The following is a 12802-nucleotide window of genomic DNA, read 5'->3' as shown; positions in this document are numbered from 1 at the left end:
CTCCAATGTGCAAATATTGTTAACAGGTGTTTTTGGTGAAAATGTTGACTAAAGATAAAAACATCTTCTCATTATCACAGGGAAACCAAGCAAAGTGCAGATAAGAAATCTCTCCCATAAATATTTTTCTGCAATCAGTATAATCAAGTTGAACATCTGGAAGATTCAAAGAATTTGGTTCCACATGATTTATAATATATGACATTTTAAATTCTTCATTCAGATAATTCATATTCATTGTAGAAAATCTGGGTTATAAGTGTGAAGAAAGTAAAAATATCTCTAATTCCTCCAAATGATCTCCAGATTATTGAGTAGCCAATATTACCATCTCAGCCTTGAGGGAAAAGAAAAAGCTACCCTAAAGATGTTCCATAGATACCTGACTTGGGGACAGGTATGGGTGGAATGGCACCAAAGACCACTTTCAAGACACTTGTAGCCAAGATAGCACCTGAACCCTCAGCACCCGGAGCAACTACTGTGATGTGGTTGTTGAGGCTTGGGTGCTTTGTGGACGTCTGCATTCTGATTGGGCTGATATAATGGCTGGCACCATTAGTTCACTTTCTGTACTGTCTGACTCCTGGCTTCTTTACAGGATTCCCCGAATATGCATGGAAACAGATTCTGCTAGCTCTTGTGTGTGGCTGCATGGAGCTCCAGGCTGAAATCATTTCACTGGTATTTCTGGCACAAATGCCTGGTGAGGTCTGAAATCTTAGCACACTCACTAACAGCTTCACTCAGATAACAAGCTGGCACATTAACTTGAGCCTTTCACATTATGTAAATGTATACAGAGGTCTAACTACTCCTGGGCCATCTCTAAGGGTTCCTTATGTCACGCAGCTTTGCACCGGGGGGATGGGCCATCAGGCATGAAGTCTGGACCTCACTAGAGGTCAAAGAGTGGGTTTGCTTTATACCAGCCTGCTGACCTTCAGCCCTGGTGCTCCTTCAAAGGTCTCATGTCCTCCTCACCATCAGCAGTTTGGGGATAGGCCCTGGTGCTCTGGTTCCTGGTTGTAAATTTTGCTCAACCAAGCCAAGGACTTAGCCAGTGCCCACCTTTTGGGTATGAGGCTATATATATTTTGGCACTGGGGATCAAACTCAGGACCTTGTGCTTGAGAGGCAGGCGGCAGAACCACTGAGCTAAATCCCCAGCCCCAAGGGCATACATTTTTAAAAGCAGTTGGAGACTAGCTTCTGAAGCAGCTTTTGGGCACTCAGGGCTTATCAATCCCCAGGAGCCACTTGCCCTCCCCTGCACCCTTCCACCATGATGTTCCTACATTGGAGCCAGCTGACCATAGACTGAATCCTCTGTAGCCACAAGCCAAAATAAACCTTTCCTCCTTTAAGCTGTGGATATTGGATATTTTGTCCTAGCAATGGGAAGGTAACTAATATACAGACAAATTCTCCCTAGTCAAGGAGACAAGTCCTTCAAGGAGTCCTAAAGTGCAGGCCCCAATCTACCAACTCTGCAGTCTCCTGGGAGCTTGTCACAGATGGGCTGTGGCACAGTTCTGTGGCAGCCGGTGTGCTGATGACTGTCCCCTCTGGATGGAACCTGGGTGGCTAAGGACCTTACAGAGAGGTGAAGGTTCCCCAGTGGCTGGAGCCACAGCCCAGAGTCTGAGTGAACTGCATGCAACACGGCAGCTTCCATGGAGCCCTAAATGCTGGGGCCTAGTGCTCTGGACAGGCCAGTTCCCTGGACCTGGTACCCATAGTCTTTATGCTGACAGGCACAGGCTGAGGGTGATCCCCTCCTTCATGCTCCGAGGACCATTCTTAGGGATGGGAATTGTCAACCATACCTCGTAAAGAGGTAAGGTTGATGTCAGGCTGAGGTTTGGGGCTTCCTTGGCTGATACTCTCATGACTTTTGTGAGTTTCAGAGATGGACAGCAGCCTTGTCTTGCTCACAAGCCTTGGCATTCAGAGAAGCAAGGTTGTTCCTGGGAAATCACAAGGCTGAAGGGGTTTCCCCATACCTGGCTTGGAGCCATCTCTGATATAGCACAGGGGATCATGAGCATCACAGGGTAGCAGGCCCTGCAAAGTCCTGGGACTGAGGTGCTCCTGTTGATGAACCTGGCCCCCTGAACAAACCCTGTGCTAGCTATCTGCTGCTGTACCAAAATGCCCGAGATCACTAATACACAGGAAAAGGCTATTTGGCTCATGGTTCTGTGTTTCTCCACAGTAAGGTGGACTTCTCTGAGGTCACTTGACATCTCTCTTAGGACCAGTGCTGCCAACTTCAGGTACCACACATACCACTTCATCAAAATCAGCAAAAAGACAACAAACTTGGGAAGGTATAAACTTTCAGAAAGCCCCCCCCCCCACCCACCCAGGGTTTGTACCCAGGGCCTTTGCAGTGAGCTGTATTCCCACTTTTTGACTTTTTATTTTGAAACAGGGTCTCACTAAGTTGCTAAGTTGCCCAGGCTGGACTTGAGCTTGCAATGCCCCAGCCTCTTGAATTCTTTCCAGACTGGAGTGGGTAGGGATGAGCCTGGAGCAGAGCCTGGGGTTGGCCCCCGTCCCACAGAACAGCTACACGCCCTTTCTGGCTTCACAGTGTCTTCATCCGAGAGTGACAGAAGATCCTCTCCCAGGGCCGTGGGGAGCAGGAGACACTGTGCCTAGTGCAGCATAAGCTCTCACACAAGGCAGGAGCTGTCATGGCTATGGGGACACAGACCTGCCCAGCACAACCATGTCACTGCGGATACCAGGTAAGGAGCTATCAGGTGAGAACTCCAGCTAACGACAGCTCCATAAGTGGATGTTTAAAAACCAATATTCTCCAAAGAGTAAAGTTCAAGCTTGACTTCCTGAATTCTCCTGGAGTTTTACCAATTAAAGTCTATATTTCAATGTGCAAAACCGGGGGTGGGAAAGAAAAACACATGAGTAGCACATGTGCTAAGCAATTCCCTCTGGGCGTTGAGTTTTCAGAAAATGTGGCCATCTCTCCTTGCCCACCACCGAGCCCATTTTCCCCATCGATAAATACAAGCACTCTTGTCATAATACTTTTTTTTATTACAATATCCAAAAAACTGGGTATGCAAGTTTAGGGGATCTCAAGACCCCTGCTTCAATCGTAGGAGTGTGCCACCTCAGGACTGTATAGTTCAACTATAAAGAAGTTCAAATGTAAAGAAAAAAGAAAATTCAATTTCTTAATAAACATTCTGTGTGTCTCTTTCTACTGATCACATATTCTCTTGTAAACCCTGAAAAAATTTCCCTGTAAAGCAAATAATATATATATAATATGCACATATTATATATATATATGTATAGTGTGTGTGTATAGAGTATATAGCTTCTTTTGCTTCAATCGTAGGAGTGTGCCACCTCAGGACTGTATATTTCAACTATAAAGAAGTTCAAATGTAAAGAAAAAAGAAAATTCAATTTCTTAATAAACATTCTGTGTGTCTCTTTCTACTGATCACATATTCTCTTGTAAACCCTGAAAAAATTTCCCTGTAAAGCAAATAATATATATATAATATGCACATATTATATATATATATGTATAGTGTGTGTATAAAGTATGGATAGCTTCCCTTCCCAAAGATCAGCTCTTTTCCTTAATCATCTGCTATTAGTGTCCACAAACAGCTACAGATACATATTACTTTGAGAATTAAATACATAATTGTGAAATTCAAACAAGCCAAAGGGCAAGAGGAGAAAGCACTGTGATGGCACGACTAGGGTCAATCGCCAACATGTCTTTCCGTGTCATGGGTTTCCGCGCGCACAGACTGACTCTCAGGAAAAACTCTTATTGCACGCGCAGCCTCAAAGGCACTGGCAGCTTCCCCAGGCCGCCTCACCGGGTTCCAGTATTGCTATCACCCCGGGTCCCCCTGCACAGCCGGGAGCCCGGGAGCGTCTGTGGACACCGGGCCTGGCGTCGGCTGCCCGGTGGCAGGGGAGGCCGCAGCTCGGGACAGCACCGACTAAGCCTGTGCAGCTCAGCTCACTGGTTCACTGCTGCCCGATGCCGTGGCGGGGACAGTGAGCCCCAGCACCAGGACACCCTGGTGCAGCTCCCAATGGGGGCTGGGAGGCCTGGGGTGGTGGGCGAGAGACTACCCAAGCCGGACAGAAAGACAGACTGCGCTGCTGGCTGGGCAGCGGGCGAAGTGGCTGGGAGGGCCTGGAGCTGGGGGCGCAGCCACCGCTGTCACTGCAGAGCCCGGACGAGGTAGAGCTTCTCGCCATGCTCGCTGGTGAAGATGGGTGCCTTCTTGTAGTGCTCCACCAGCTCATCCATGCTATGGAAGCGCCGCTGCCCGATGCAGTAGACATTGTCCACCAGCTGCACCTTGAAGTGCTTGTTCTTCCCTGATGCTTTGAGAGACACGGAGAAGTCGCTGGGCTGGAGAGGAAGCACAAGGAGGTTAGGACAGGCACAGGTTGGGAGCCGCCTCAGGGCACAGCAGGGTATCTGGTGGCACCAGAGCCTCAGGGTGACCCTGAGGAGCCAGACACAGGCCTCAGGCTCTTAACAGACAAAGGAAATGCTGCTCTGAACACGCATGGGTTTAGCACATACAGGGCCACACACGTGGGAGGTCATCTTCGCAGAGTTGCTTAATACAAGGCATGGCAGCCCCTAACCTACATGGTAGGGACACCCGAAATAGGAGCACCATTCCCCAAACACTCTCTCTTTCTCCATTTTTTTTTTTTTTGTACCAGGGATTGACCTTGGTACCTTGTGCTTGTGAGGTGGGCAGGCAGCGGCACTGCTGAGCTAAATCTTCAAACTCTCTTTTAAAACCTTGCATGATTCACAGCACTCTGCCTGAGACAGCAGCTCAAAATTCCACTTCTTCTGACTTTGAACTACCAGTAACAACGCCGTAAATACTTTCTAATTCTAAGATCTTTAACAATAAAGTGCGTGGGGGCAGAGTGGGGGAGGACTCTGGGTGCATTTTCAGCAGAATTCATGATGTCTCTGTGGGACCTGAATCGTGGACTGAGCAGTTACTGAGAATTGTTTAAGGGTGGTGATGATGTCAGTACCTGCCTTTATCTGAATATATTTAAGCAATATGTCATTTTTATTAAATTGGCCTTTTCTTTCAATTACTGAAAAACATGCAGGAAGGATACTGAATGAAGAATGCTCTTTGTAGAAGTAATTTTGTAAACAGCGATCATCTCCTGGAGACTGACTCCACACCAGGCAGCATGGCTGGGACATGCGGGTGCATGGGCATCATACAGGGCACCCAGCTCTGCAGGTGACAGTATGGGGGAGGCAGAGGGCAGTTGCAAACTGCTGGGGTCCATGAAGAGGGGGGGCAGCTCACAGGGGAAGCAAGGGCAGGTGGTGGTGGGGGGAGATTGTGCAGGTGTGTATATGAGAGAGGGAGAAAGTGCTTGTGAGTGTGAGGTTGTAAGTGTGTATGAGTATGTGTGACCATGTGCACGCCTGTGAGTGTGTGTGAGCACACTTGTGAGTAGGCATGTATAAATGCACAAGTGTGCTTGTCTATATGCACCTATATATGAGTGCACATGTGAGTATGTGTAGAGGACTGCATGCGTGTGAATGTGCAGCGTGCATGTGTATATAAATGTATATGAATGCATATATATACACGAGCATATATATATGACGGTATGTGTCTGAATGCATGCATGCAAATGAGTGTATGTTTGTACATGCATGAGTAATACATGCCTATGAGTGAGCATGTAAGTGTGTGCATGTGTGTACATGTGAGTGTGTATATGTATGAGTGCATGCATGAGGGTGTGCATGTGTATATGTGTGTACACATGTGGAGTGGAATCAGGCAAGGCCCATGAAGACACGGCAGCTGATAATGAGCAGCAGTGGCCCCAAGGCGATGCAGTGTACGAAGCCCTGGGAGAGGATAGGGAGCAGAAGCTGCCCTCCAGGGTCACTGTGGGGTGTGGTCTGAGTGGCACCTGTCTTGCAGCCTCAACTTCTGTCCCTCAGTGTGTCTCATCCCACATTTCTGCTACCAGACACAGCATGCTGGGTCCCTGATCCTGCTTGGCCAGCTGTGACTTCAGCCTCCACTGTGCAGCGCCCGTAGCCCAAGGCCAGGGCAGCCCACAGCCCACTCCTCTGCATGGGGCCCAGCTGCTTGCTGCTGCTCCATGTCCATCCTGTAGGACCTTCTGGATCTACACCAGCATCAGAGAAGGGGGTACAAATCCACGAAGCAAAGGTGACTAGATCTTGGCCCATGGCGATTGAGGGGGTGTGGTCCAGACAACTCACTGCACCTGGCCACAGCTGCCCTTGTTGAGGAACAGTGCGCACAGAGTCGTCATCATTCACATGTACATGTCCCTCTGGCCAGAGCAGGCCAAGTGAGAACAATTACGTGAGTGCAGAGCCCTGACCTCTCCATGTGAAGCTGGGGCTTATGGCCAGTGGAGTTGTAGAACCTCAGGAAGAGACTTCAGGAAGAGGCTGTGGTGAACCAGGTCGCCGGATGACTCAGAGGGCCACAGAGCTCTGATGTCGCTCACAGGGAGCTGAGAATCAGTCCACCCACATGTCACAGCAGCCTGCACTGTGGGGCAACCTTCTAGACCCCATGCGACTGCGAGTGCAGTGCCTGGACATTCACCCTATGTACTAGGGCTTTCCTTCTGCAGACACACACAAGAGAAAGCAGAATTTACAAACTAGGCCCAGTGACAGAGAGACAATAATGCCTTTAAAAGAGAACAATTCTAAGCACAGGCTTTAAGAAAAGTTATGCACACGTGGACTCCTTCTCTTTCAGAATATCTTATACTTTCCTTCACCATTTTGCTCCAAGGAGGCACTGCACTACCTCCCTGTAGCACAACTTCTGCCTTTGGGACATTTTTAAGTGAAATAAGGTAACTCGGACTAAGCAGGCAACCTGACCATCTGATAGCCCGGGTGGCTGAGGATGATGTGTGAGATTCCATTATGATAGTCAGAACATGGATCCATTAAAAACAAGGGAATATTTTAGGTCTGGAGTTTTTCACTTAATATTTTCAGACTGAAAGCAAATAAAGTAAAGCTGAGAATCAGGTCGACCGCATTCTAAACAGCACAGCATAGCACTCTCGGCTACCACACAGTACCACCAGCAACTGCCTTCATAGACTGCCTGAGCTGGGCACAGATAGCCTCAGCTTCGTTCAGGTCAGCTATTGTGTATGGCCCTGAGAGGAAGTCAAGGGCACAGGTACTGGCCAGTGGGCACTTTCCTGGGGCAAGGCTGGGCACCCTGACACCACCCTGTGCCTTCAATCTTGTCCTGGTGGACCAGGAGGGTCACTATGGCCAGTCTCACACACTGTGCCCAATGGTCTACACAAACCACAAGCTGTTCACCCCTCTTCCCATGAACTCTGAGTTCCCAATTACTTTAATTTTTATTTTAGTTTTGAGTTCTGTGCAATTAGTATTGTGGAAGCTTGTTCTACACTAGAAGCTGAGATTTTGGTGCAGGAGGGACTGATCTCGCTCTGAAGGCTTAGCCTGAGCCCAGATGGTGCTGGCGAGAGGGGAACTTTAATCAACCACAGATAAAGCAGGCTAGCATTTAGGGGAGGCTCTACAGGAGTGGGCTGTGGTAAATACGTGGTTTACCCGATGTTAATTAAACCTGATGATCAGCAGATGACTTTCCGAACAGAGAAATTTGTGTGCAATTTGAGTTCCTTAAATTAGCATCACAGTGTGTGCATCCATGCATTATGGCAGCCAAGCTGGAGCGGCAGGAAAGGTAGTTTTTAATTTCATGGGCTTCTGAGCAGAAACTTGAAAGTTAAGGACACAGAGAGTGCTGAAAGTTTCAGTTTCTTAATTCAAATGGAGCAGACTTTCCCCAGGAAATCTGAAGAAAAATGGTCTCCGTCCTCACACACACCATTAGGTGCTAGGATGAGTGTCCCTTACCCAAGATGCTTGGAACGAGAGTTTATACTCGTATGTACTTATACGCACAGTCTGATGGTATAATTTTAGACAATATTTTAAATAGTTTTGTACATGAGTCCAAGTGTCACAGGCATGGAATTTTCCACTGGTGGCCTCCGGCCAACACTCACAAGATTTCAGCCTTTGAAGCACTTCGGATTTTGGACGAGGGTGACCAATGAGTGCCACCAGCACCCCTCACTGGAGTCTGGAGATGAGCAGGCCAGGGGTCTCTCCAAGTGTGCGCCTGAGCTGGCCGATTCCAAGCCCTAGACCTGTTGAACTGGGAGGCGGCCCTGGTGAGGCCCAGCCACCTGCAAAGTGCCCCTCAGCATCTGTTTCGCAGTCCTTCAAGGGACCCTGAGGCAGACTGAAAACGAGAGTACACTTCAGTTGGAACACCAGCCATATTGGAGCCTTCAGAGAAGATGGCAATGTGATTTACAGGCATCACTATGGGACCTTGCCCGCCTTTGCTGAGTTTATCGTGCCTTTCTAGTTCTGCCTGAACACTGCTTGTGGGCAAACTCTCAATGGCACAGCTGGGACACATTGCAGAGCGATGCCAAGCAGCCCTGTATGTGCTGGAGACACAGCCGCTCCAGACCCCAGATACCCCTCCTTCAACAACACAAGGCAGGGCTGGTTGCCATGAAGGTCAGCTCTCTATTCTGCTCCAGCCACAAAGGGCCTTGTGATTCAGACTTGAGAAGACAGAGGACAAAGAGCCAGGCCACACACACCCAGCAGCAGGCTGTGGACCGCTGAAGGTATGGCAGAAAACAAGAGCTTGTCTGAGAGAACCCTAGCGTGCATGAGAAATATAGTCAAGATGCTGGTGGAGGTCTAGGGTATAAGGAACCCCTGGGGACCCTGCAGGGCTGCTGAGTATCTAGACGGACAGCATGCATCAGGCTCACTGAGAGATCCCAGAGAGAGGCAGGAGGGGACCACGATGCTTCTTGCACCCCATCCTGGAAATCACCCACCTCTGTTTCCGACAATCACATTCTGTTGATGAAGTGAGCAGGAGTGGAGCAGGTTTTCCCTCCAAGTTGGAGGATACTGCTGAATATCTTGGGGACATCTTTCCAGGTCACCCCAGATACCATAGTCTTCCCATGCCTGACTCAGCTCCACTGGGCTCTGTTCATGACACTCTCTGTCCCTTCTCAACCCCTTCCCCAGACATCCCAAGCCCCACCCTGCCTCTAGACTTACTTGGTGCTACTCCTCTTGCTGATCACAGGGCAGATTCTGCAGGTTTTCTGATGTTGGACACTTTCTGTCACCCACTTTTCTGATGATCCCTGGTACGGAATGAGTCATCTGTCGTCACAGTTACTGAATGAGATGCCTCAGAAGAACTAAGTGCATTAGATTCTCTTTCTTTTCAGGAAGAAGCCATAGGCAATTCACAGACTGGAAGAAAACTGACTTCTTTGGAGCACCCACAATTTTTCCTTTTGGGTTCCCTGTTTGGATATAACCTCTCAAAGTCCAAGAAGCTGACTGAACGCCACTCCCTGCACTCAGAACGTGTGACTTAGGAATTTCCAATTCACCTCAGTTCATTGCAAGTTTCTCAACAGCATACGTGTTTAGAGAACACTGTGAGCACGCTCAGTGACTCTTTCTGCGGGACAAACTGGGGCCTACGGCATTGCCTGCTGGACCGGAGTCTCAAATACTCCAAGGCACCTCCATGCTTTCCTAAAGCAGACAGGCTGCTGCTCAGGTCCTGCTCTCCCATGATGTAAATTTGAGAGTGAATGCTACAAACAATGCTTGGTCCTCTCCTTCTCCCTCATTCCCGAGAGCCTTGGCATGAACTCGGTTTTCTTCTAGGTGAGATACTGGAGGAAACAGGAGAGGAGGATGGGACTCTGCTCACTCCCATAGCTCCTGGCTCCTATAACCCTAACACTCCTGTACACTATCCCTGTGGACGAGAGCAGCAACACCTCCGAAGTGACTCACCAGGTCCGGCATAGACTCTGGGCCAACCTCTGGCCACCCAGCCACGGCACCCTGCATCCCACAGGAAGGAGTCACTCTCTCTTCCGGTTCCTAAATGGTTGTTTAGTTCCTTTACTTCTTTAAAGAAGACACTGTTTGGAGAATTTTCACACTGTCCTCAGCAAGGAGAAGTGTGCGTGGGCACAAGACACACCCAGCGAACCTCCCCTGTCTCAACTCCAGGAACCCACTTTCACTGCATCCTGGTTTCTCTCAGTTGTGGGCAACTCATTACCCAAGCACACTTGTGGGATCAGCAGTCCCCTGACACTGCTCTCTGCCTGTCCCTGGAGCTGTGACCTACCTTTGGCACCATTGCTGTCTACAGACACCTCTGACTTGTTTACTCCATGAGCATGAAGCCAAACCACAGGGGACATGATCATTAGTGTGAAAGAAGCTTCTCCTTTTTCTTCATTTTTTTGGGTACTGGGGATCAAACTGAAGACCTTGTGCTTTCGAGGTAGGCAGCAGAATCACTGAGCTAAATCCCCAGACCAAAACTTCTTTAATAAATAAAGGTAAGGGGCTGGCGCGCCACCTGCCTCTCAAGTGCAAGGACCTGAGTTCAATCCCTGGTACCAAAAAAGAAAGAAAGAAAGAAAAGAAAGAAAGAAAGAAAGAAAAAAAGAAAGAAAGAAGGAAAGACACGCCTGTCTTACAAGTGCAAGGTCTTGAGTTTGATCCCTATTACCAAAAACAAAAACAAGAAAACAAAATACATAAATATAAATTGGCCATCATAGCTGGGCGTGGGTGGCGCATGCCTGTAATCCCAGCACTCAGGAGGCTGAGGAAGGAGGATCACTGTGTGTTCGAGACCAGCCTGGGCTACATGGTGAGTTCCAGGTCAGTCTAAACTACATAGTGAGACCCTGTCTCAAAAAAACAAAACAAACAAAAAAAAATTGGCCATCAGCTAGAATAACTTGGAAGTAAGTCTACCTTATCTTTAAACAGATGTAGCCTCCAAGTCTGGTCTGGGTGTGTCTATTCCTCCTGCCCACACCGTACTTTTTTTTTTTTTCCAGCTTTAATTGAGTTTATTGGTACATTTTAGGGATACAATACAGTTACATTCATTGTTGGGATCTTGTACCTCTGCATGACAAGTCTTGATTCTCATTTTTTCCCCTTACCTCTGCCCTTCCTTCACCCCCTCCTCCCCTCCCCATCTACAAACACTTTATTTTCATCTTTTCATTCTCTCACATTTTTTTCTTTTCCCTTTTTACTCTTCCCCTACCCATCCCACCTTCCCTACACCTTTAGCTCCTTTCTTCCCATTTCTAAATGTCAATAATCTTATTAGAATCTTATGCATTGTTGCACACCGTACTTTTTAAGAGGTGAATGTACAGACCTTTAGCTACAGTCCTTATCATTCTTTGTCTTTTCATTAGCATCCTGCCTGGGGTGACTCAGTGATAGCTGAAGTTAGAATTTCACAACACCGCAATAACATCTGAAAGGGCTGGAATTGGTTTCTGATCCATAGCCCAGTGCTCTTCAGATCTAAGTATCAGAATCACCTAGGGTCTCTCCAATGGTAAAAACAGGGATATAGTAAGGGCGACTCTGTAAAAACAGAGTGGGGGGGTCTTCATGGGAGAGAGAGGATCAAGGAGTCTGCATGGGGCTGTGGTGAAGGTTCCACAACAGTGTGAATGTGCTTAACACAGTTAGCAAAAATGCTAAGTTTTACGTTGCTATGTTTTATCACAATAAAGCACTTCCAAGGAGTCACTCTGAAGGAGTCGCAGATTCCAATGGGAAAGGTGAACTCTGCCCCTCCTGCTCCAGATGCAGTGGCTAAGTTTAGTTGGCCTCACGGGGGATCCACAGAGGCAGGAGGAGCTCTTGCCTTTGTCACTGCTGGCTCACAGTGTCTGGGACCAGGGAAGAGCTGCAGAGGCAACAGCCACTGTGAGTGAACTTCCCAGCACTGTGGCTGTGCTGGCTGATGGAGGGCCAGTTTCTCTATGAAGCACTTTTCTCTGCCTTTCATAAATGGTACAGTGTGCAGCTGGGCACAGCAGTGTACGCCAGTAATCCCAGCACTCTAGGAGTCTGAGGCAGGAGGATCCCAGGTTCTAGCCCAGATTGGGCAACTTAGTAAGAGAGTCTCAAAAAAAAAAAAAAAGGTCAGGGGATATAGCTGCTCAATGCAAGGTCCTCAGAGTTGCCAACAACTACAACAAAAAAACTACAGTAGTACTGTCAGACACTGACCTATGAGCATCTTTGGATCTGGTGACACTAGTCATTTAGGGGCCTCCACTGTGGAGCATGCACTGTTTTGCCACATATGTAAACAGTTCCTACAGATTTCTCCTGCAAATGTCAAAGGAAACATTTCCTCAGACCCTGGTCCTGCTCTGTGCTGCAGTGCAGTGCTCTGTCAGGGGAGCTGTACGTGGCCATCTCCCAGAGCCCAGCCGCCTGCCAGAGTGACGCCCTCTTGGCTGCCAGCCGGCTACACGTGTACTTCCCTCTGAGGGTGGGTGGCGGTGGCCCTGCGTCCTCCCTGAACTTTCGGAGAAATGCTGCCACTTCCTCCAACCCTGCCCAGGCAGGAGACACTGCCTAGCGAGGCCAGGAGCACCTGTGACCTGCAGCTCCATACCTCCTCCCTCCCCATCTACATTCCTGTTTAGTTTTTAAAAATACAGATCAGAGAGGCCGGAAGCACTTCCTCCATTCCACCCCACTGCTAGTTTAATGTCTTAGTCAGATGGCCAGAGAGCAAGTCCAACTGGACCTGGTCCACAGGCAGAGGGAGGACAT

The 12802-nt window shown here is 48.5% G+C and overlaps 1 protein-coding gene and 1 long non-coding RNA gene across 6 annotated transcripts in view; one reads left to right on the top strand and one right to left on the bottom strand.

Annotated features, from left to right (window-relative positions):
* The first annotated feature begins 607 nt into the window (after positions 1 to 607).
* Positions 608 to 5229, top strand: LOC117285386. 2 transcript variants are annotated; one of them, XR_004516444.1, is made up of 3 exons: positions 608 to 706; positions 2600 to 2756; positions 5155 to 5229. It is a non-coding gene; the product is annotated as an uncharacterized LOC117285386 (long non-coding RNA). The 2 variants fall into 2 exon arrangements; XR_004516443.1 differs by lacking the exon at positions 608 to 706 and adding an exon at positions 1873 to 2333.
* The window catches only part of Nck2 (NCK adaptor protein 2), a 118622-nt gene continuing 109188 nt past the window's right edge, over positions 3369 to 12802 (bottom strand). For all 4 annotated transcript variants that reach the window (XM_033761737.1, XM_010644975.3, XM_033761738.1 and 1 more), the window contains one exon: positions 3369 to 4420. In XM_033761737.1, coding sequence (XP_033617628.1) covers positions 4226 to 4420 — 195 coding nt within the window. In that variant the 3' untranslated portion in view covers positions 3369 to 4225. The remainder of the gene's footprint in view (positions 4421 to 12802) is intronic.

The sequence above is a fragment of the Fukomys damarensis genome, unplaced genomic scaffold, assembly GCF_012274545.1.
Source record: "Fukomys damarensis isolate Sample0158 unplaced genomic scaffold, DMR_v1.0_HiC HiC_scaffold_9, whole genome shotgun sequence".
Classification (NCBI taxonomy): Eukaryota; Metazoa; Chordata; class Mammalia; order Rodentia; family Bathyergidae; genus Fukomys; species Fukomys damarensis.
The sequence above is the reverse complement of the archived record's forward strand: the minus strand, read 5'-3'. Positions and strand labels throughout refer to the sequence as shown.